At 36.7% G+C, this 23750-nt stretch overlaps 3 protein-coding genes across 5 annotated transcripts; 2 read left to right on the top strand and 1 right to left on the bottom strand.

Annotated features, from left to right (window-relative positions):
* Window positions 1-358: 358 nt before the first annotated feature.
* LOC103844354 (ferredoxin--nitrite reductase, chloroplastic) lies at window positions 359-2747 on the top strand. Its single transcript, XM_009121156.3, has 4 exons — window positions 359-908; window positions 980-1334; window positions 1409-1697; window positions 1781-2747. The coding sequence occupies exons 1-4, from the start codon at window positions 524-526 to the stop codon at window positions 2519-2521; spliced, it is 1770 nt and encodes a 589-aa protein (XP_009119404.1). The 5' UTR covers window positions 359-523; the 3' UTR covers window positions 2522-2747.
* A 10802-nt stretch (window positions 2748-13549) lies between these two features.
* On the top strand, window positions 13550-17104 carry LOC117126649. The gene is made up of 2 exons (XM_033275292.1): window positions 13550-16770; window positions 16857-17104. The coding sequence occupies exon 1, from the start codon at window positions 14463-14465 to the stop codon at window positions 16755-16757; it is 2295 nt and encodes a 764-aa protein (XP_033131183.1). The 5' UTR covers window positions 13550-14462; the 3' UTR covers window positions 16758-16770; window positions 16857-17104.
* Window positions 17105-17974: 870 nt separating this feature from the next.
* On the bottom strand, window positions 17975-23555 carry LOC108870474. Of its 3 annotated transcripts, XM_033275290.1 has the most exons (7): window positions 22047-23555; window positions 21850-21941; window positions 20629-21482; window positions 19904-20551; window positions 19365-19630; window positions 19192-19273; window positions 17975-19116 (listed from the first exon to the last, which is right to left on the bottom strand). In XM_033275290.1, the coding sequence occupies exons 3-7, from the start codon at window positions 21478-21480 to the stop codon at window positions 18433-18435; spliced, it is 2532 nt and encodes an 843-aa protein (XP_033131181.1). In that variant the 5' UTR covers window positions 21481-21482; window positions 21850-21941; window positions 22047-23555; the 3' UTR covers window positions 17975-18432. The 3 variants fall into 3 exon arrangements, with proteins under 3 accessions (XP_033131181.1, XP_033131182.1, XP_033131180.1); XM_033275291.1 differs by having other exon boundaries at window positions 17975-18708; window positions 18865-19116; window positions 20629-23555; XM_033275289.1 differs by having other exon boundaries at window positions 21850-23555.
* Window positions 23556-23750: the final 195 nt, after the last annotated feature.

The following is a 23750-nucleotide window of genomic DNA, read 5'->3' as shown; positions in this document are numbered from 1 at the left end:
AAAGTAAATGAGATGACATGGCAATTTCGGGTTCTCTGATTGGTTGATTTTTCTATCCTATGTGGACACCCTCTCCATGGCTTATATCCCCCTTTTAGTATAGTATAGATTATAGTGTCCACTGAATTTTAAATTCTCTATAATGTTACATAAGATACATATATACTTTAGAGGTAAGAAAAAAAAGATACGATATATATTTATTACCATTCGAATATGCAAGAAACACCGCTAAATTTGGTTGAAAGTCAAACGCTGCCTTGTCAAGAAAAAAAAATGGAGAAAACGAGATTAGAACATCAAAGTAAATCATACATTAATGGGCATCAAATTTAAAAAATGATTTCGATTCAATAAAAATAAAACAAAAAACAAAAAGAGAAAATCAGGGGGAAGTGTCTGTCTCCTCCTAACAACAAATGATCAGAAGAGACTTGACCCTTTGGATGGCTCAAGAGCTCCTCTCTTCCCTCTACAAAAATGTCCGCACGTCTCCAACCTTCTCTCACCTCCTCCTTCCGCCATGACTTCCTCTTCTCTCTCTCTCCATTTCACCGCTCCTTCTCACACTCTCCTCCCGTCGAAACCCAGAAGATCCGTCATCGTCGCCGCACAGACCGCTCATCCAGCGGAGTCCACCGCTTCTCCCACCGTAGACGCGGATCGGCTCGAGCCGAGAGTTGAACTGAGAGATGGGTTTTTCATTCTCAAGGAAAAGTTTCGAAAAGGGATCAACCCACAGGAGAAGGTTAAGATCGAGAGCGAGCCGATGAAGCTGTTCATGGAGAATGGGATCGAAGAGCTCGCCAAGAAATCTATGGAAGAGATCGACAGCGACAAGTCTTCTAAAGAAGATGTTGATGTTAGACTCAAGTGGCTTGGCTTGTTCCATCGCCGGAAGCATCACTGTATGTTTCAGAGTGAAAGACTTGTTGTGTTCTTGTCTTGATTTGGATTTTAAAGGTTTCTTGTTTTGCAGATGGTAAGTTTATGATGAGGTTGAAGTTACCCAACGGTGTGACCACAAGTGCACAGACGCGGTACCTAGCGAGTGTGATCAGGAAGTACGGGGAAGATGGATGTGCTGATGTGACAACAAGACAGAACTGGCAGATCCGTGGTGTTGTCTTGCCTGATGTCCCTGAGATCTTGAAAGGCCTTGCTTCCGTTGGGTTGACGAGTCTCCAGAGTGGGATGGATAATGTGAGGAACCCTGTTGGCAATCCTATAGCTGGGATTGATCCTGATGAGATTGTCGATACAAGGCCTTACACCAATCTTCTCTCGCAGTTCATCACTGCCAATTCCCGTGGAAACCCTGATTTCACCAACTTGTGAGTTCTCTCAGATTATTGAGTTGTGCTTTGGTTAGAGTGAATGAATATGCTAAAGATGGTTTCGTGTGCAGGCCGAGAAAGTGGAATGTGTGTGTTGTTGGGACGCATGATCTCTATGAGCATCCGCATATCAATGATCTTGCTTACATGCCTGCTAATAAAGATGGCCGCTTCGGATTCAATGTGCTTGTGGGAGGATTCTTTAGTCCTAAAAGATGTGAAGAAGCTATTCCCCTCGATGCTTGGGTCCCTGCTGAGGATGTTCTTCCACTCTGCAAAGCTGTTCTTGAAGCCTACAGAGATCTTGGCACCAGAGGAAACCGACAGAAGACAAGAATGATGTGGCTCATCGATGAACTTGTAAGTTGCATTCTTTTTACTTTTAGAAAAAATCTAAGAGTTGAAGTTTATGATTGTTTATTTCTTTCGATGTAATTTGACAGGGCGTTGAAGGATTTAGAGCTGAAGTAGAGAAGAGAATGCCAAGCGGTAAGCTGGAGAGAGCATCTTCGGAGGATCTCGTGAACAAACAATGGGAGAGGAGAGACTACTTCGGGGTCCACCCTCAGAAACAAGAAGGTCTTAGCTACGTTGGCCTTCACGTTCCGGTCGGTAGGCTACAAGCGGATGACATGGACGAGCTTGCTCGGTTAGCTGACGCCTACGGCACAGGCGAGCTCAGACTCACCGTAGAGCAAAACATCATCATCCCGAACGTGGAAACCTCCAAAACCGAAGCTCTGCTTCAAGAACCGTTTCTCAAGAACAGGTTCTCCCCTGAGCCATCTATCTTGATGAAAGGCTTGGTCGCTTGTACAGGGAACCAGTTTTGCGGACAAGCGATAATCGAGACCAAACTAAGAGCACTAAAAGTGACGGAAGAAGTGGAGAGACTTGTAGCTGTGCCGAAGCCAATAAGGATGCATTGGACAGGATGTCCCAACACTTGCGGACAAGTCCAAGTGGCTGATATCGGATTCATGGGATGCTTGACACGTGGTGAGAACGGGAAGCCTGTCGAGGGTGCTGACGTGTACGTTGGGGGACGAATAGGAAGCGACTCGCATCTTGGAGAGATTTATAAGAAAGGTGTTCGTGTTACGGAGTTGGTTCCCTTGGTGGCTGAGATTCTTATCAAAGAATTTGGTGCTGTGCCTAGAGAGAGAGAAGATAATGAAGATTGATTCAAAGCTTTTGGATCTTTAATAAGTTGAGGACAATAATTGTTCTCTCTCTCTCGTTTCAGACATTGATACTTTGTGTTTCTGCCCATAAAATTTGGGTTTTGTAGCTCTTCCTGTTGAAACTTGTAACTTGTTGTTGATTGTTTTGTAATATCTTCTTTTTTAATGTAGTTATAATTCCGATGATTTACCTTTCTGCTATTAGCTTTATAAACGAAAAGTTATAATTAAGATTCTCTGCCTCCTAATATTTCCAACGAGTAACAACGTAAGTCATGACAGCATTGTGAATCTCAGATTGTCTTCATACAAAATCCAAAACTGCCGTTGTCAAATGACTAAACGACATCAACATCTACAAGGACCAAACACATATTTAGCAAGCAAACATGAAATAAGACATGTGACGAGGATTATGACAAAGCATATAGAAGACAACACAAACTTTGAAGTCGGTTAAAGACCTAGTATACATAGGTTTTAAAAGGGTATCTCCTCAAGGACCACAATGTCCCTTGAGAGGGGAAAACTTTCCCCATGCATGGGTTCAGTCGCTAACAAGCGCAGTGTACATTACTTTTGTGAAACATGTCAATGCAACTAACTAAGTGGTAAAGAAACAGTATGTTTAAGAAACGTTATCTCGGTCCAAAATATACAAGCCACAGCACAGCCAAACAATTTTTTTAAAAAATAGGATATAAGCCAAGACCAAATAAAGTTATATCAATTTTCAGCCTTTAAACCAATAAAGCGATTCTAAAAGCAAGAAAATGAGGTTTTGGATCTAGAAATATATTATTTATCTCTTACAATAGGAGAACATCCAAAACCACAAAAACCCAAAATTTTAAAACTCAAGAAAAGTTTTCAAACTGATTTGTTTAAGATTATATGATACCTAATAAGATCTCATCACTTATTATAATCTAACATCAAGGTATGGTCTTTAAAAACCTGAATTTTATATGCTTTCTATTTTATGCAATTTCTAAATTTTCCATGAATTTGACTGGAATTTGTTTGGAAATCATTTGTTTGATTCCTTTCTCTTAGTGTTCATCTACAACTTTGAATTTGGTATTCTTTTCTGATATGCCTTATCGGCTGATTCGATCGGCTCCGGGGGGAACTCACTTAGTGCTACAGAGTGGACTAGCCCGAAAGCGTACCACACTGTCTGACCCGAGTTTAGAATACTTTCCGACTAATGTCAGGGGGTGATCATTTTTTACGACCCACCATGTAAACAACTTGGACCAAAACCAAAGCTCATACTCGCTAAGTAATCATAATTTAGTTCCCACTGAGAATCGAACCCATAACTGATGTATGTAGACACCAAGTCCCAATAGACTATTACTATACTACCACCACTTGGTTGAATTTGGTATTCTCAAATATCGATTATGCATTTATTAAATTTAATTTGAAAGATATACTTGATACATGCTTCATTTTCAAAATGTTAAACGTTTAATTTCAAGGTTTTGAATTTTTTTTGTGAGATATAGACGAGATGTTCGTCGTGGGGGTCATACACTTTATTATGGTCAGATTTATGTCATTAAATCTCTAACCCCTCGCTTAATATGATATTGTTCGCTTTGGACTTAAGTCCTCGCAAATTACTCTACAAAAAACCTCATACTAAGGGCTTGACTAGTTCAAACGCAGCGGTTGCGGCTGAGCGAGTTTGCAGATGCGGATAGTTGCGGTTTCTAGCGGTTCTTAAGACATTTGTACAACTAGTTCTGCGGTTAGAAATTGGTGCGTTTACATGATACTTATGACTGGTTAACTATCAAATGCAGCAGCGGTTAAATAATAAATTAATAATATTTACATTTTATATAATTATAAAATATCAAAATATCAAAAATAAGAATATTATAATAAATATAAAAATTATATTTAGAAAGTTATGGTTTAAATTTTTAAAAATTATAGAAACTATTTTTATTTTTAATATTTTATAATATTAACTAAAATATAATATATATATATATATATTAGTATTTAATAATTCCAATTTAATTTTTTTATTGAATATTTTTATTTTTGTATTTATATTGTTTTTTTTAAAGAAAAAAAATTATCCTCCCGCAACCGCGCTAACTGAAACCACCTTTTGAATTTATGAGGTTTAGAACGGTTTGGAGCGGTTTAGAACGGTTTGAGTGATTGTTGTAAAACGCCAACAACCGCTACCGATCGCAAAAACTGCGTTTGCGGATGGTAGCGGGAAAACCAGTCATACCCTAAGTGGATTGAACCATATATATATATATATATATATATATATATATATATATATAAGACTTTCTTTGGTTTAATATCTGATGTGGAACTTGTATTGCTTATTTTATCCTAATATGGAGCACGAATAGTTAACCGAAAACTACATATCACATAGATTTAGTGATAAATATTTACTCTCAATCATCAATAAGTTTATATATTCGCTTTTTCAATCCGCTTATGTGGAATATTTAGGGATGGTGGATTCGGATCACAGACCGATTGTGGCACATTTAGTTGCGAAAGCAATAAAGGTTCGAAGACAATTTCGGTTTGAAAAAAGATGGATTGGAGAAGAGGGACTTTTGGATTCTATCTTACGGGGATGGGCTTCGAGAGAGTCAATGCATAGTTCTGGAGTAGTGGATAAAATAAGCAGGTGTAGACATGAAATCTCTATGTGGAGGAAAAATAATCTCCCATATGGGAAGAAAAAGATTAATAGTCTTCAGAAGGCCCTTGAGGAGGTCCAAAGTGATAATTCGAAAACTTATGAGGAGGTGTTGGATGTTTCTAGGAAACTTAAAGAAGCCTACAGAGATGAGAAACTATACTGGGAACAAAAAAGTAAGACCACCTGGCATGCAAAAGGGGACAGAAATACTAAATTCTATCATGCTTTAACCAAGCAGAAGCGGATTCAGAATAAAATTGTAGGGTTATATAATGCTCAAGGCAATTGGGTGAACTCAGATATAGAGGTGGAGGGTGTTGCAGTAGATTATTTTAATGAGCTATTTGCAACGTCCTCTCCATCTGGTTTTGAAGAATTTCTACAGGAAGTCCCGAGATTGATTACGGATTATCAAAATCGGGTCCTTACATCTTGGGCAACTGAGGAAGAAGTTAAATCAGCTTTATTTTTGATGCATCCGGAAAAAGCTCATGGGCCAGATGGGATGACTGCTTTATTTTTTCAACGGTCATGGTCAATTATTAAGTCAGATATAACTGATATGGTAAACGAGTTTTTTTGGACAGGTGCTTTGGATGATAGGTTAAATAGGACTAATATTTTTCTTATCCCAAAGATTGCGAGGCTGAGTCGAATGATGGAATTAAGACCGATTAGTTTATGTAACGTGGGCTACAAGATTATTTCGAAGGTCTTATGTCAAAGACTGAAGCGTTTGCCAAAACTGATCTCAGTAACACAGTCTGATTTTGTTTCGGGAAGGTTAATTTCAGATAATATTCTTATTGCTCAAGAAATGTTTCATGGGTTAAGAACAAATAACTCTTGTAAGGAAAGAATTATGGCCATTAAGACGGATATGAGTAGGGATTATGATTGTGTAGAATGGGGTTTCATAGAAGCAATGTTGCTTAAGTTGGGCTTCGCACAAAACATGGTTTCTAGGATTATGGCTTGTATATCTTACAATATAAAATATTGATTAATGGACAACCAAAGTGCCATATTATACCAAATAGAGATTTACGGCAAGGGGATCCACTATCACCTTACCTATTTATACTGTGTACAGAAGCACTTATAGCAAATATTAGGAAAAAAGAAGAAAAAAAATTACTGACATGCTTAAAGATTGTCTGGGGTAATCTGGCTATTTCGCACTTATTATTTGCTGATGGTAGCCTATTTTTTTGTAAGGCTAACAAATATGAATGTGGGATAATATTACAGATATTAAAGGACTATGAGAGGGCGTTAGGCCAACATATTAATTTTTCAGAGTCTTCTCTACTGTTTGGACATAAGGTGTCGGAATTGGTTAAATTAGAGGTGCACCAGGTTTTAGGAATTACCACAATAGGAGGTATGGGAACATATTTGGGGATTCCCGAGAGTTTGGAAGGTTCAAAAGCACAGATTTTTAGATTTCTTAATGAGATGATTAACAATAAGGTCAATAACTGGACAATTCGGTTTATTACAAAAGGAGGTAAGGAAGTTTTAATCAAATCAGAGGCATCAGCTATGCCAATCCATGTTATGTCTTGCTTTCGTCTACCGAAAACAGTCACAAAGACTCTTACAGGTGTAGTTGCAAACTTTTAATGGAGTAGTAATGGAATTAAAAAAAAAAGTATGCACTGGTTTTCTTGGGATAAATTATGTAACGATAAAGAGGAGGGAGGATTGGGTTTTCGAGATCTTCAAAATTTTAACATTGTTCTCTTAGCAGAACCATTCTGGAGGCTAATAGATAAACCTGAATCTTTATTCGCAAAGGTTTTTAAAAGAAGATATTATAGGAAATCAGATCCTTTGGATCCAATTAAGTCTTACTCCCCATCTTATGGATGGAGAAGTATAACTTCAGCTCGATCTCTGGTTAAAAAAGGGATAATTAAAAGAGTGGGAACATGCTCACGCATTTCAGTATGGAATGATCCCTGGATCCCCGCTCCCCGCCCGAGATCAGCACTACCAAAATTTCAAAATCAATTCTTGAACCCGTTACTTAAAGTGGAAGATTTAATTAATCCAACTGATATTTCCTGGAATTTGAATTTGCTTAATGCATATAATCATCAGAATGATGTGAGTATTATACGGAGTCTGGCCATCAGTCGACATCCAAAAAATATTCATATGGATGACATTTTCTGATCATGGTCGGTATACTGTTAAATCAGGACATAGGGTGGAAAAACTTTCTCCTGATTTGGGATCTCAACAAGTAGTTTTTGGTCCGGATACAAAATCTTTACTAGCCTATTCATGGAAGTTACAATGTTCACCAAAGTTACAACATTTTGTGTGACAGATAATCTCGGTTACCTTACCGGTTACAAAAAATCTATGAACTCGTGGTATCAATGTGACATGCAATGTCAGATATGCGGAGCCGAAGAAGAATCAATTAATCATGTTCTCTTTGAATGTCCTCCTGTAATAACCCTCACGAGCCAATAAATTTTTGGTCGAGAAAAATCCCGCTCGACCAGTTTTTTAGTTGGTTCGACAAGGATTAATAAAAATAAAAATCGACCTGGTAGATTAATTTCTCGACGGAACTGTCTTGTGGTCAAAAGACCTTCACTTGATAGTTTGGCCAAGTCTTAAATATTTTGGTCAAATTTTTATTAAGCTGGACGAGATTTTCCGAGACGAGAGCCAAAGACAAGGAATATTTGGTTGAAAAATTATTTAAAACTGCCAACCAACTTCCAAAATTATTTTTGAACTGAGTTATGTCCTCCACCATCCGGTTTGTTCACTTATTCTGTCCCATGACTTGCACCTGCCTGCTTACCTAGCTTCTTCAGTACATGTCACATGAAAATCACAAGCTGCATGTGTGCTTGATTCCTCTCTTAATTATTATGATTGGCTGGAAACTGCTTCATGGGAGGGAAATGACAGCATGGTGCAGATGTTGAAGCAGCTTGCTAGCTGTCTCCTCTTACCCTTCTTTGGTCCCTCAGCTGGACACTCATCCAAAGACCTTCTGAAATATATAAACCTCTCCTCCAGCTGCTTTACCACGTTCTGAAACCTCAGAAAAATCCACAAAATTTTCAGAGAGAAAGAAGAAGAGAAAATCAGTGAGAAAATCAGGAAATTAAATCAAGAAAAAAAATTGTTGGTGATTTGATCTTCAGCTCTAGCTCAGTCAATTGATGTGAGAAAGATCAGAAAGGGGAGATTCTTAAATAAAACCCTAGACCTAGTTCAGTTCAGATCATGATCAGGCCTTGATCTTTCTCTTTGATCAGTTCAGCCAAAATCTAATCTTGGAGAAGAGGATCAGCTGAGGCCATCTAGTCCTTTGGTTCATCTTGGTAAGCTTTGGTCTCTTACCTCAGTCATGTCTTGATCAGAGCTAGTTGATGTTTACATATGAACTTGGTCGGATCAGTTCTCTAAGTGGTGATATAGTTCAGATTTTGATTAATTTCGGTTTGAATCAACCTCTTAGAACCACCAGCTATGATGTTCTGATCTGGCTTTGATTAAGCCAATTTGAACTCAGTCTGATCTTGTCCTGAACTTTGGTAGACTGACTAGAACCAAGCTGAACTGGTATAGTTTGAGTGGAACCAAACTTGAACTGATCTGATCTAAGGTGTTAAAGCATGAACCAAACTGATCTTGTAGTCATTCACTTTTGTTTCAGGTCAGAGGTGGAGTAAGGCTTTAGGTATCCAACTAGTTCAAAGACTAATTTCTTAGGTGAGTCTAGATAGATGTTGAGATTGATGAAGTTAGTAAAATCTCTGAAGTTTATAAGAATGGTGTTATGTTTACTTATTGTGAACTATACATAAGAGTAATCAAAATGTTAAAGTAAGGTTAATCCTTATCTTAGTACTTGTTCACAAGTAAATTAATCCATAATTAATCCTTAATTAATCATAATTAACTCTTAATTAATCCCAGATTATTCCATAATTAATTTCATATTATTTTTTAATTAATCCAAGATTAGTACTTAATAAATCATGATTACTCCTTAATTAATTTCTGATTAATCCTTAACTAAACCAAGATTAATCCTTAATTAAACCATGATTATTTCATAGTTAAGATTAGTACTTGTGAACAAGTACTAAGATGAGGATTAACTTTACTTTAACATTTTGATTACTCTTATGTATAGTTCACAATAAGTAAACATAACACCATTCTTATAAACTTCAGAGACTTTATTAACTTATAATCTCAACATCTATCTTGACTCACCTAAGAAATTAGTCTTGGAACTGGTTGGATACCTAAATCCTTACTCCACCTCTGACCTGAAACAGAAGTGAATGACTACAAGATCAGTTTGGTTCATGCTTTAACACCTTAGATCAGATCAGTTCAAGCTTGGTTCCACTCAAACTATACCAGTTCAGCTTGGTTCTAGTCAGTCTACCAAAGTTCAGGACAAGATCAGACTGAGTTCAAATTGGTTTAATTAAAGCTAGATCATAACATCATAGCTGGTGGTTCTAAGTGGTTGATTCAAACTGAAATTAATCAAAATCTGAACTATATCACCACTTAGAGAACTGATCCGACCAAGTTCTTATGTAAACATCAACTAGCTCTGATCAAGACATGACTGAGGTAAGAGACCAAAGCTTACCAAGATGAACCAAAGGACTAGATGGCCTCAGCTGATCCTCTTCTCCAAGATTAGATTGTGGCTGAACTGATCAAAGAGAAAGATCAAGGCCTGATCATGATCTGAACTGAACTAGGTCTAGGGTTTTATTTAAGAATCTCACCTTCTGATCTTTCTCACAGCAACTGACTGAGATAGGGCTGAAGTTCAAATCACCAACAATTTTTTTCTTGATTTAATTTCCTGATTTTCTCACTGATTTTCTCTTCTTCTTTCTCTCTGAAAATTTTGTGGATTTTTCTGAGGATTCAGAACGTGGTAAAGCAGCTGGAGGAGAGGTTTATATATTTCAGATGGTCTTTGGATGAGTGTCCAGCTGAGGGACCAAAGAAGAGTAAGAGGAAACAGCTAGCAAGCTGCTTCAACATCTGCACCATGGTGTCCTTTCCCTCCCATGAAGCAGTTTCCAGCCAATCATAATAATTAAGAGAGGAAGCAAGCACACATGCAGCTTGTGATTGTCATGTGACATGTACTGAAAAAGTTAGGTAAGCAGGCAGGTGCAAGTCATGGGACATAAGTGAAAACCGGATGGTGGAGGACATAACTCAGTTCAAAAATCATTGATATATTGTGTGAGCTTTTTATAGAAGAAGATGATGAATATATTTTTGTATATCAATCTTAATGTACATATGTGACAATATATAGTACAAGGTAAACTTGCAGAACACTGCAGAGAATATATATAATATATACGAAAGAGATACATTGACTTTCATTTCATAGATATTTGAAGATACGAGGATATATTTGTATGCCCCTCAACATGAATGTTCAGAGGAAAGGCCCATCTTGGAAGAGCTTGATGCTAATAGCGACCTTGAGAGGGTTTCAATACGGCATTAGCAAGTGGGTTCTTTGAGGAAAAAACTCGAAGAAAACCTGATTGGACAAATTAACAAATGAAGTGGTAATCAAGCGCTACATGCTTAATTCGGGAATGGAATACTGGACCGGCACATAGATACTTTGCTCCAACGTTATCACAGTAAATAATTTATCATCATTTTTATGGGTTTTGACCATGATATAAGTTTCTACTTAGAGTTTTTTTTTTAATTATATTTTTAAAGTCTCTAGAATCTTTGTAGGTTCATGTACATTTTGAACAATATTGGAGATTCTGAAGCACTTTGAAGCTTGGGGAGAATTGGAGCTGAAAATATGAAGTCGGATACAAACATTAGAGCTGGTGTCGATCAACACCACCTTTGGTGTCGGTCGACACCCATCTTGACCAAAACAATTTCGACAATTTTTTTATCGAGTTTCAAGAATTAAATATTGGCCCAAGACTCTTCAGGTGTTTCAAGAAAGTCTTTGACATATTATAGATTATTTCAGGTCCTTCTTCTTTTAGATTATTTCAATTTGGCCAAGTATTTTCTAATCGAAAACTATCTAATCATTTTCGCACTAACTATTATCGTATGAAGTTTGATAATCTATTTTACTGGTCACTAAAATTTAAGATGAAGAAAAAATAAATAAAATAATATAAATATATTTTACATATTTAATTTATTCACAACTAAACATAACATAATTTTTTTTTACCATTTTCTATTATTTAGTTTAGAAATTCTATATTTATTTAACTATTTAAAGTATAAAATAACCAAATTAATAAGAAGAAATTAGAGTGCAATACATAATCTAAACATAAAACTTCCACAGTCACAGAGAAAAAGTAAAATACCATAGTAACACTAACTCAATAACGATTTGAAGCTGAAAAAGATCAACAAAGAAGACTAGCCTATTTTATCTTACCATAGAATGTGTTGGCTAGAAAAGTAGATGTCAGAAAAAGGTAAAAAGATAAAATATGAGACAAAGCAATCCCTGGAACATAAAGGATCGCGATCAAGCACGAGCGCAAAAAACGGGTCAGAGAAAGAATAATCATCCGAAGAACAAAGTCACCACAAAACAAAAGATGCATGTCTAAATCACCGGAAACACAACCACCAGATAAGAGATAGGAAGCACCTCACAAACTAAACAAGCACATACAAGGCGCTCATGCCAGTGAAAAACAACAAAACTTTGAATAGAAGAAACCAAAGCTTCAAAAGACTAACTCCGCACACCTATACCAAGGGATGCATGAGAAGAAGATAAACAATCTGAGTGGGGGAGAATGGAAGCCAGCCACCGAGAAACCAAAGCTTAAGCTTGAGACCATAAACAACCTTACAAGCGTAGAAAGCATACACAGAGAAAAACAATATCCAAACCTGGAGTAGCAGATATGGCGAAAGGGAGAGCCACAAGAGACGTGATCAACGATGAAAGGTGAAACGAGATGAGAGAACAAAGAGATAAAAAGAGACAAAATGAAATCAACAAACCGTGGAGCCATCCTCGAGCTATGAAAAAGAGCATAGAAGTCAGATCATCAAAACCCCGATCTTGAAAATCAAGACAAGCATAAACTATTGACGGCAAACCAGCGACGAGAAAAACAACATCAATGACAACTAAACGCTGACCCAACCCAACGAGATTTAATTTCTAACCTTAGCCAAAACCTAAGGAATAAGAGGACCAATATTGACCGAAATAACATAGAACCCCGTAAGAAACAACCGCACAACATGGAACTAATATGTCTGATCTATAACAAATACCAGATAATCTCACAGAAAAAGAAGGTGAGGAAAAACAAGAGCACGAAGGTGAGTCTTTTCCCATTGATGGTGAGAAGCACTGCACACCAGAGAGGTAAACGAAATATATAGATGGTGATGGCTCAAGGTCAAAAGATGGGGGAGAGTGCAAAAGCACATAAAAATAGTAATGTTCAAAAATGTCAAAAATTAAAATACAATTTTGACGCCGTTAATCTTAGAATCAACAAATGTCTAAAGACAAAGTTATTGAAATTCAATATGTTCTACATCAGAAACTCACTTCACCACTAACAAGTAATATTATACATACAACAACACATTATTAAAAAGACAAACACATAATATATTAACTTATTACCTACTACTACATAACATAATAAAACATCAAATAATTCTCTTCACAAATAAATACTGACCACATAATCACATCATCAGAAAATCATATTTAAGAACAATAAAACAATATATACTGTTTTTGAGCCATTGTTTAGGCTATGCTTTATTAGACACGGTATTATCCTTTCAAGCATGAAGAAACTGGCGAGTAGAGACAAATATGGATGATGAAGAAACTGGTGAATATAGACAAATATGGATGATGAAGAATACATAGAGCAACCTTGAATATCCCGATCAATGATAAAAAAAAATATTCAACTCAATACAAATCGAAGATATTAAGAGATGCATATAACTGTTCTGTTTTGGATTAAACACATAAAAATCCTGATTGAAATCAATAATATTAGTATTTAACAAAAATAAACAAAACTGATTAAAGCAATCAAATGAAATAATCCAACTCACCAGAGTTTAAAGATATCATTGGAAGCTTAAGCTTTAAAATAAAAGAAAAGCAAAAATAATTACAGATTTCCTTCCTTCCAGAAAATTAAATAGGTTAAAAGGTCATGAAGAGAAAACTTCTCTCTAGAAAAGGAGAGAAAAGCTTGATTTTTTTTTTCCGGATATGTGTCTGAAGCGGCTACATCTAACTCGAGCATAAAACATTTCAATTAGGCAAAAAGCTTATTTGTAATATTTTGAAGGAACTTATTTACTACACTAAACCCAAACATTCTGAATAAACCAAGCTAATTTAAATCCCGAATGTAAAGCTACTCAAGGCAATATAAAGATAAGGTGTAGGCCGAAGTAAAAATATTTTGAGAAAATTGCCAAAACAGAATAAAAAAACAGAATGGTTGTCCCTATGGTATAAATTCAATTTTGTCCATTTTATCTCCCTTTTACCCTTTTATTTCTGAAACTTAATAAAATAAATAGTTTTATGAATCAAAAAATTTATTAAAAATATAAACTATTAATAGAACACCAATATACACAAGCACATATTTTTATTTTTTTCAAAAACTTGATAAATAGAATTTCCAATTTACGTTCTACTAAAAGTAGAATTCGTCTTCTACGGAAATTGGGTTAGTAGAACGCAAAATCCAGAATAAACACGTACATCTACTTGTTTTGGAACGTAAAATCTACTTTTGATTCAATATCTAAATATGGGGAATGCGAATTCTACTAATTGTAAAGATATCTACTTTTCTGAAAAATGCAGTTTCTACTTTTAACAAGTATTCTACCATTTCTCGAACGTAAAATCTGAAAACTACACGAACGTCTACAAAAGGTAGAAATTACATTCCATATTATTTTCATGGTTCTACGCATTGTAGAAGGTGTCTTCTACGGATAAAATGATCTGTTTTTGGCGAAAATTAAGGAAAATCAGTTAACAAAATATTCTAAAAATATTCTAACTTCCTAAAATGGTTCTGATCGATTTTCTTTGTCAAATTTTTTTTAAAAAAACGATTTTGCCTTTCTTGTTCATCATGAATCTGTGATTTTTTCATAGTTTCTCTCTTTTGTAATCTAGAAACTTTTGTTCTAGGTTAGATGCATATCTATACAATATGTGGTCTTTGGGAATTAGGTGCAACTACGGGATGGTTTTTTTTGGCTGACGGCAAAGGGGGTAGGCTACTGTTAGTGGAATCAAATTCTACTTTAGATGAATTAAAAAGGATGGTTTTGGAGGATTTTGGTATGGAAGAAGAAATCATAGCCGATTTGGAGTTAAGTTATCTACCTGCTGAGTGGATCAATACTTCAGGATGTCCACCTGTGATCATTGCAAACGATCGACAGCTTCATAATTTTGTTCGATTTGTTCAAAAGAGTGCTTCTACTCGATTGTGTGTCACATGTAAAGCCAAGGCTGAGAATCCGAATAAAGAAGCCTTTGATCTTAACAAACCGCCAGCTGATCCATGTACTCATGAAGAGAAAGAAAACTTGTTTGACAGTGGGGGCGAACCAGCTCCTGTGTATGCTGAGACGCAGGGGAAGAAGAAGAATGAAAAGCGGAAAGGAGTCGCAGTTGACGAGGATGGGGACTATGATGCTGATACCATGATCTCTGAAAAAGAGAACATACATAAAATGTCAAAGTTTTCTCTGCTCCATGTTGTTAAGGTCGGACAATTTTTTGAGAACAAAACTTTGTTGAAGGCGACTTTCGAGATGTGTGCAATGAAGCATAACTTTGACTACCAGGTTATCAAAACGGATAGACAACTTTGGTATGTTAGATGTGCGGATAATGCATGCGATTGGGGTGTTCGAGCAGAGTGTCTGAAGGATTCTACATATTTCATGATCAAGAAGTATGTCGGTAAACATACATGCGCACCTTCAAGCAAAACCAAAGCGGGTAAGACTGCTTCAGCAAAAACTATAGGCAGTCTGATTATGCATAAGTATGTAGGCGTCAAGGAAGGGCCGAAATGTAATGATATCATACAGATTATGCGTAGTGATCATGGATGTGAGATCTCAAAATCGTTAGCATGGGATGCGCGTGAATATGCGATCAGTGCAGTTAGAGGTATTCCAGAGAGAAGTTATGGGAAAATTCCAAAATACTTGCACATGCTGAGAGAGGCTAATCCAGGTACACACACATCCTATGAGATTGACGGAAATGAGAATTTTCGTTACCTATTTATTGCATTTGGGCAATCAATAAGAGGATTTAACAGAGTCATGAGACGGGTTATTGTGATCGATGGGACCTTTTTGAAGAATAAATACAAAGGAGTTTTACTGGTTGCAACTGCTTTAGACGGAAATTCAAATTTGTATCCTATTGCGTTTGGAATAGTCGACTCAGAGAATGAGCGTTCTTGGGAATGGTTTATGAGAGAACTTAAGGTTGTCATTGCAGATGATCATGATTTGGCTTTTATTTCAGACAGGCATGGGTCTATCGCCAAGGCAATTGAAAACGTGTATCCATCAGCCAGACACGGGATTTGTATTCATCATTTGTTGAATAATGTGGTCACATATTTCCATGGGAAGGGACTTGCTGGGTTGGTTTCAAAGGCGTCCAAGGCTTATCGAGTTTCTGAGTTTGAGAAGACATTTGCTAGTGTGTGTAATATCAGTCCGGCAATTGGAGATTACCTTAGGGAAGCTGATGTGCAAAAATGGGCTAGATGTAAATTCCCTGGATACAGATACGACATAAGGACAACCAATCCTGCTGAATCTATCAACTCTGCTTTGCGTTCACCGAGAGAGTATCCAGTCATCCCTTTGTTAGATAGTATCAGGGAAATGTTGACACGGTGGTTCTATGAGCGTAAGAAACTGAGTTCAAACCATAAACATCCTCTGACCAAAGATGTAGAGAAGAAGATAGACAGGAGAATCGGGAAAGGCTCCACATTTGTAGTTTACCCTGTCAGTGCTGGTCGATTGCTTGTTAGAGGTGATAAATTCGACTGCTTAGTTGATTTGGATAGAAGGACTTGTTCATGTGGAAAGTACAACCTTATGAAGATCCCTTGTAGGCACGCAATTAAGGCTGGTTTTCATGTTGGAAGAGAACCACACACATTGACTGATTTGATGTATACGACAGGAGCTTGGAGAGAAGCTTATGAAGAAAGCATAAATCCTATTGATGTTCCTGAGGATGCTTGGTCTATACCAGAAGATGTTAAGGAAGTCATTGTTTTACCACCAGAGACAAGAAGATCAGTTGGAAGGAAAAGAAAACGCAGATATGAAACTGCGGAAGACAAAATTCGGTCATCGCAAATGTCACGAAGAAAGCAGCCTCGGAAGTGTAGTAGATGTGGTATTAGTGGGCACAACAGAGCAACTTGTCAAGTACCAATATAGTCAGTCAGAAATGGTGAGGGGGGAGGTTATATAGGCAGTTCATTTATGTGTTTTTATAGCTTCGTTTATGTGTTTGATGTATGGTTCTTTGTATCACAGGTTGATCTGTTCAAGTATGCAAGTGGTGGTAGATGGTGGTGGTAGATGGCGACCTAGGCGAGCTTAATTCAAAGTGCATTCGCAGGTTGCTCTGTTCAAGTTTGCAAGTGGTGGTAGATGGTGGTTCTTTGTACAATTTTTTTTCCAAAAACTATAGACTTTCTTTTCATTTGGACAAATTTCTATTGGATTTTTTCTCAGTTTCATTGTTAAACATTGGCATTATTCTTCTTAGTTTAATTGTTATACATTGCCATCGTCATTTTTCCCCAGTTTCATTGTTCTCGATTAGTACGTGTTAACCAAAGATGATTCTGTGTTTTCATTATCATAGACAACATATTGAAAACTGGGAAAACTCAAAGAACCAAAACAAAGCTATAGTAAGAACCATAAAATGTGACATAGTCATTGTAAGAACAAAAGAGATAGAAACAAAATACTAAGAACCAGTAGATTGGTTTCATTCATTCTTGACTTTTCCAAAACACAATAGAATGCTTCCTAAACAACCTAATTCAAGGGAATTTTTTTGCTTCCTTACTTCTTCTTCAACTGTCTCTTTCATACTCGTTTTCAGATCTTCAATTGCTTCTGTAATTCTTCCTTGCTCTGCCTCTAGCTTTTGAATCTCATCAAGCAAAGCTTCATCAACCCACTTAAATAAATGGGTTTCCTTTTTTCGCTGCATAGAAGAAAAATAACGTCAGGATAGCATGTTCGTCTCTCTTAATCGAAAATCGATTCAGACAAAAGAGTTTCGATATGAATAGAAAACAAATCTGTATGTGAATCCTAAAACAAATTGAAACCATGAACCTGTGACCCAATTTCGCATCTATAGAACCGTCGGTAAGGATTCTCATCTGTTCTCGAATAGAAAATCACAACCCCCTTCCCGCACCAGCACCTAGATGGCACCCCGTACGAATATCGCCTTGGAGTATTCATGTTTTAGGAAAATTGATTCAGAGAGAAAAAGGATATTGACAGAGAAGAGAATTCTGAAAAATGGGAGAAACTCGGGTTTTTAGTTTAAATATGTCGGGTATTAGGTTATTCGTGGACCTAATTCTGGTCGGGTTTTATTGTTTATTTGGATCAAAAGTCGGGTTTACAAGAAACCAATTAAAAAGTATTGGATTTGATTCGTTTTTTATACTAATATGGGTTGATTCCTTTTCTACGGGGAATTAGAATTCATGAATAATGTTATTTTCGTTACTGTTTAGGGTATGTTTAGGGTCTCGTTAGGTGTTTTTCAGACTCTTGATTGAATGTCTGGTTTCTTTTGTTTCATATAATGTTTTCGAACGTTGTCTCGTTTAGGGTTTTGTTTAGGGTATTTTTAGGGTATGTTTAGGGTCTTTGTTACGGTTGTTTGTTGTCTCCAACAAGACTTTTTTAGGGTCTCATAAACAAATTGTGAAAAACTGAGAATAATAAACCCAAAAGAAATTCATTAGATTGAGCATTCATGTTCCTAATAAAACACTAGAAGACACACATTAGATTAAGTCTTTTTATCCTAAAAGTTAGATTAAAAACCGAACTATTTACATTTAAAAATCGATTCTCACAGAATCTCTTCTACGGTTGAAGTGAGACACTCTGGAGGTTCATAATTTGACATCCTATCAACCAGTTCCGGGTCGTTAGCTGCTTCCCATAGATCCCACAAAATTCTGTGGCGAGCTTCTTTGATGTTACCATCATTCACCATGGACAGCTTCAATCCAAGCGAATGGCACTCGATAAACTTTATTGTGTAGACACCACAATCACATGCACTTTTATTCAGCTTACCCATGGGGACATAGTGAACCGTATATGCAGCAAACGTAAAGTCCTTCTGATATCTCGGTGGCTGAACTGCCTTGACAATACGAGGAACAAGGTTTGCGAACGCATCCAACTCCTTGTACCTTTTCCTGCCCGAGCAGTCCAACACATCAATGCTCCTCGTCACGAAACTGATACACAATGCGATCCAATGATTCCCGCTAACATGAACAGGGACATACAGCCTATCCACATCTACATTCCATATCTCTTGTGTCTGTCCATGTGGTGGAAGGACCCCTTTGCCGTACTGCAGTAGCAAATGATGAAGCTTGTATTTTCTTATACCCGCCTTGAAACTCTCATACTCCTTTTTAATCATGTTGCTGAAGACAACAGACATGAAGGCGACACGGTGAAGTTTCCATCGTTTCAGAGATGTTCTCTCCCTGTATACGTACATCATGGCGTCAATCTCCTGCATATTACGATGATGTTAACACACACCATGTATGGAAAACACACATGAAAGCTAAAAGTATAAAGGTTTTACCGAGTTGTGAAGCCACTCGGTTCTATCCATAAGACGAGTACCAATCTCAGCATCTAACAATGAAGGTCCAATCCGTAGAGGTCTGTAACCAAAACAATGATAAAAGTTCAAAACAATGATATGGTTTGATTAAATTTTAAAAACACATGATATAAAAATGAGAATTTACTTACTTGGATTTAATTAACCAAGTGCTAACTTTTTCCCAATCCTCTTTACGAAGATACACCAATGCCGCATCTGCTGAGGCTTCTCCGGCTCGATCTATTTCCTCATCATTTAACTTCGGTGGGGACATGTTGAAGGGTTTTGAGTTTTCGACTTTCACTTGAGAAAGATCAAACCCATCAACAAATGTATCTTGGGACAATTCCCTTAATTCTTGTGTGCTCAATCCAAAATCAAACTCGTTAGTTTCTATACCATTCTTTAACCAATCCTATTCATTAAAACCAAAAAAAAAAAATATGTAAGAAGTCTTTCAATCAAAACACAAAGAAAGCATTACATTCATGGAGTTATCATTACACAAACATTCAAGCATATTACACATTTATAAACCTATTACAATATCCGAAAGTTTTACATACTATTACACTGTGAAAATGTTTAGTTCCAAAAACAACCTAACTCCAAAAGACTAGCTCCAGCACCCTAACGCGGCATCCTAGATACAAGAACATCAAGTTCTACACTTTCTTTTAGGAAGTACCTTTTTCTTTGCTGGAGCTTGAGCTTGAGCTTGATTGACCTTTTTCTTTGCTGGAGTTTGGACGGTTTTGGTCTTAGGCGCAGCTTCATCGGTTTTGCTCTTAGGAACGCTTCCTTCGGCACTCAAACTCCTTGCTTCTTTGAGTTGTGAAACCTCGATCTCCATGTTGCCGATCCTCTCTTTGAACATGCTCTCCATACTCGCCATCTGCTCTCTGAGTATTTCTCCCAAGGAATTGACAGATGAGTGGACCAAACCCTCAATGAAACTCTTAGTTTCTTCATCAATACTCTGTTTTTTTTCTGCTGTTCGCTTACACAGCAACTTCTTCTTTCTTGTCTCGGCTCCTTCATCCTGAATCTTTCTCTTGCCTCTTCCAGCAACATGGACCGAAGATGTCTCCACATCTGCTGCAATATCAGTAGCATCCACACTCTTATCAGCTTCTGACTCTGTATCGGCTTCCTCCATCTCAGTCTCTTCAGCCTCTATAACTGGCCATTCTGTGTTGCTCCAATCAAAGTTCTTTTTAATCCTATCGAGAAGAAGGTCCACACGTTCATCTTCCATCTCATCCTTCCTTGTATAATCAGCATGCCTCAACACATCACCATTGCCACTCACTGAAATTACCGAGAACAAGTCTCCCTACAAAACAATTATACCATTATAAGCTTTAAAAAATATGCAACAGCCATATAAAAGAATACAATAAATATGCATACCTTCTCAGTAAACGATTCCTCAAGTTGAATGATGTCTTCATAAGAAACTTTTGCAACTCCTTTCCAATTTCCACACCTTGGACCGCTGAAACTGTCCGAGACTTTGCTGCCACATATTTCTCCAAAATCCGGAATTGCTTCCATAATCCAAATCTGGAACGCATAGGAGAACCCCTCGAAAATGTAGCTGTTCTTCTTACCCAACTTCTTCATAACCTTCTCAATGGAACTCAGTAAGAAGTCATAGGAGTGAAGACCCCAATGGAAGTTCCGAAGCTTCTCAAGATCCATCACCAGCTTGATGTACATATGAGGGATGTTCACCTTCTCATCTCTCCCCATCACAACACCCATTATCACACACAAGTAGATCAACCTCATCCTATCACGCCGAGACCAGCTGTGAACTTCTTGTAGATGCACCTTTTTGATCGACTGCAAGGTGATCTTACCACCTGTCCTTAGTAGTTCACTCCAAAATCCGCCATCACTTTTCCATTTAACTACGTCACAGCTACTTTCCCGCGAGATCTTGAGGCCTGTCACAGCGTGGTACTCCTGAAGGGAAAACCGGAGAGGCTTCCTCGCAAATACAAACCACCTCTCATGCATCTTCGAGGTAATCAGCTGCTTACACAAGAAGCTATCCACCAATTTCCCCGAAAACTTGAGGTTATTTTCCGCAATCGCCATGATATGTTTGAAAACAGGATCTATCTTGACATCATCGTACTCCGCAGGCATAGCTTTCTTCAGATCTCTGATAAGTTCCATGCGGCAGCAGTTATTGATCTTCTTCACCTGAGGTTCTAAACCCTCTGCATACACTCGCTTAGGTAGCTCTAACTCCATATCTAGAAAACACAAAAAAAAATTGATTCTAGTTAAAGACTGAAATTGATTGAAGCAGAGACAAACACAAGAAATCTGTTAATCAAAGTAAGCCAATTCACAATCAATAAACCAGCCCATGATAAACGAAATCAATTCACAAAAGAAATCAGTTAATCAAAGTAAGCCAATTCACAATCGAAATCTGTTCATATAATCAGTTAACAACACTTAAAATCCTAAGAAACGAATATAAAAAGAGTAACCCAAATGAAGAGCTCAAACACAGAGAAATGCAATAAAGAACCGGATAAAGAAAGAGAGAAATGCTAGCTTCAAACCCGAATGAAGAACTCAAACCGCTTGACATATGAAGTATTGAGAACATACCTTATGTGCTAGCAATGTCGGAGAAAGAGAGAGGCGGGGAGGTTGAAGACAAACTCGATTTCACCAATGACCAAGAGAAGTTCCGAAATCGCCTTTGTTTGTCGAGATATCCAGAGATCCAGAGAAAAGTATTAGAACAAGAAGGAGAAAGAAACAAACTTTATGATTGAAATTGGATGGAGAACGTTGGTGTTTACCTTCAATATGTAGGAGAAGACAAAGGGTTCCACCGGTAGGAGAATAGAAACGGGTTCCACCGGTGGCGTCTGCAGTCGCCGTTGATTTCACCGGAGAAGACAGAATCGCCTTCGTCGTCGCCGTAGAGAGAGGCGGAGAGATTGTTTTCTTTATTAGGGTTACGGGAAAAAAAAACATAATGGTTTTAATCCATTTTTCAATTTTCCCTTTATTTTTCTTTTTTATTCGACAACCATTTTTACAAATTGATTTCCATATTTTTTTAAATACAATTTGGGATTAGATTAAGGTTAGTTTAGGTATTATGAAGAAAGTTATACTATAGTGACAACTTTAGATTGAATTTATACCATAGGGACAACCATTCTGTTTTTTTATTCTGTTTTGGCAATTTTCCCAAATATTTTTATGGCTAACTTTTTTGGGATGTCTTTTATTGAAGAAAAATCTACATTCAAAAGGGACAAAATGTGATAATATAAGGGGTGATTGGTTAGACTTTATCTCCCTACTTTAACTTTATTTATTTTTAAATCACTAAACTTTATCAATCATGCTGTAGCTTTACTTTTAAAAATTAAAGTTTACATAAAGTTTTTATTTATTTTTACCAATCATGTTTTAGCTTTATTTTTAAAGCTACAGCAAAAAAATAAAGCAAAAGTTTATCTTATATATTTTAAGCAAAAACTCTACATCTTCTTTTTATAGGCTGTTGAAGCTGTAAAATTAAAAAACAAATATCTATAATATCAAATAAATTATATAATCATAATTAAAAAATTTATAAATATTTTAATTTTGAATTTGAGTGTTTTTAAATTATTAAGATACTTAAATAATGTAAATATTATATACACATCACATTTTAAATTACAATAAATTTTTATAATTTATAAAAAAAATTAATATAAATTATTTTAATTAATATAAAATAATAATATTATATATACAACACATATTTCATATATTTTATTTTAAAATATCTACAACTTATACCTTACAGGTACAACAAATTTAACTATAGCAAAAACCTTTGTAGAAAAAGTATACAGTAACAATTTTACAATTACGACCGATTTATCTATAGCTAAACATCTATAACTAAATTTTTAAATCCACAGTCGAACCAATAGTGTGAGTGATGTGATAGGCCTGGGCATTTTACCCGGACCCGAAGACCCGACCCGGAACCGATCCGAAAAAACCCGGTTCGGGTAGGAACCGACCCGATCAAATTACCCTATCGGGTCTTGTTGTAGAGGACCCGCGGGTCTTGGACCCGACCCGACCCGAACCCGAAACCCGATGGGTACCCGAATTAATAATGTAAATTAAATAAAATGCATTAAGGGGGAGTCGAAGACAGGTTATTTGTCTAGAGAATATGGAGGTCAACCACTAGGAGACAACGAATTGTTGTTGTATTTCGCAAAGTTTAGTATATATACACATTTTAATATAATAAAAACATAAATTGTGAATAAAATTTTGAATATTTTCGGATATATAAATATTTTCAGATATTTTTTTGTATTTTTAGGTCTTTTTTAGATCGAACCCGAACCGAATCCGACCCGAAACCGAACCGAATCCGAACCGATAAATTCTAATTATCCGAATGGGTCTAACTATCTAAGACCCGACCCGACCCGGACCCGGCACAACCCGAACCGACCCGGAACCGAAAATTTGAAATTACC

Source organism: Brassica rapa, chromosome A07, assembly GCF_000309985.2.
Source record: "Brassica rapa cultivar Chiifu-401-42 chromosome A07, CAAS_Brap_v3.01, whole genome shotgun sequence".
Classification (NCBI taxonomy): Eukaryota; Viridiplantae; Streptophyta; class Magnoliopsida; order Brassicales; family Brassicaceae; genus Brassica; species Brassica rapa.
This window is presented reverse-complemented; position numbering and strand designations above follow the sequence as displayed.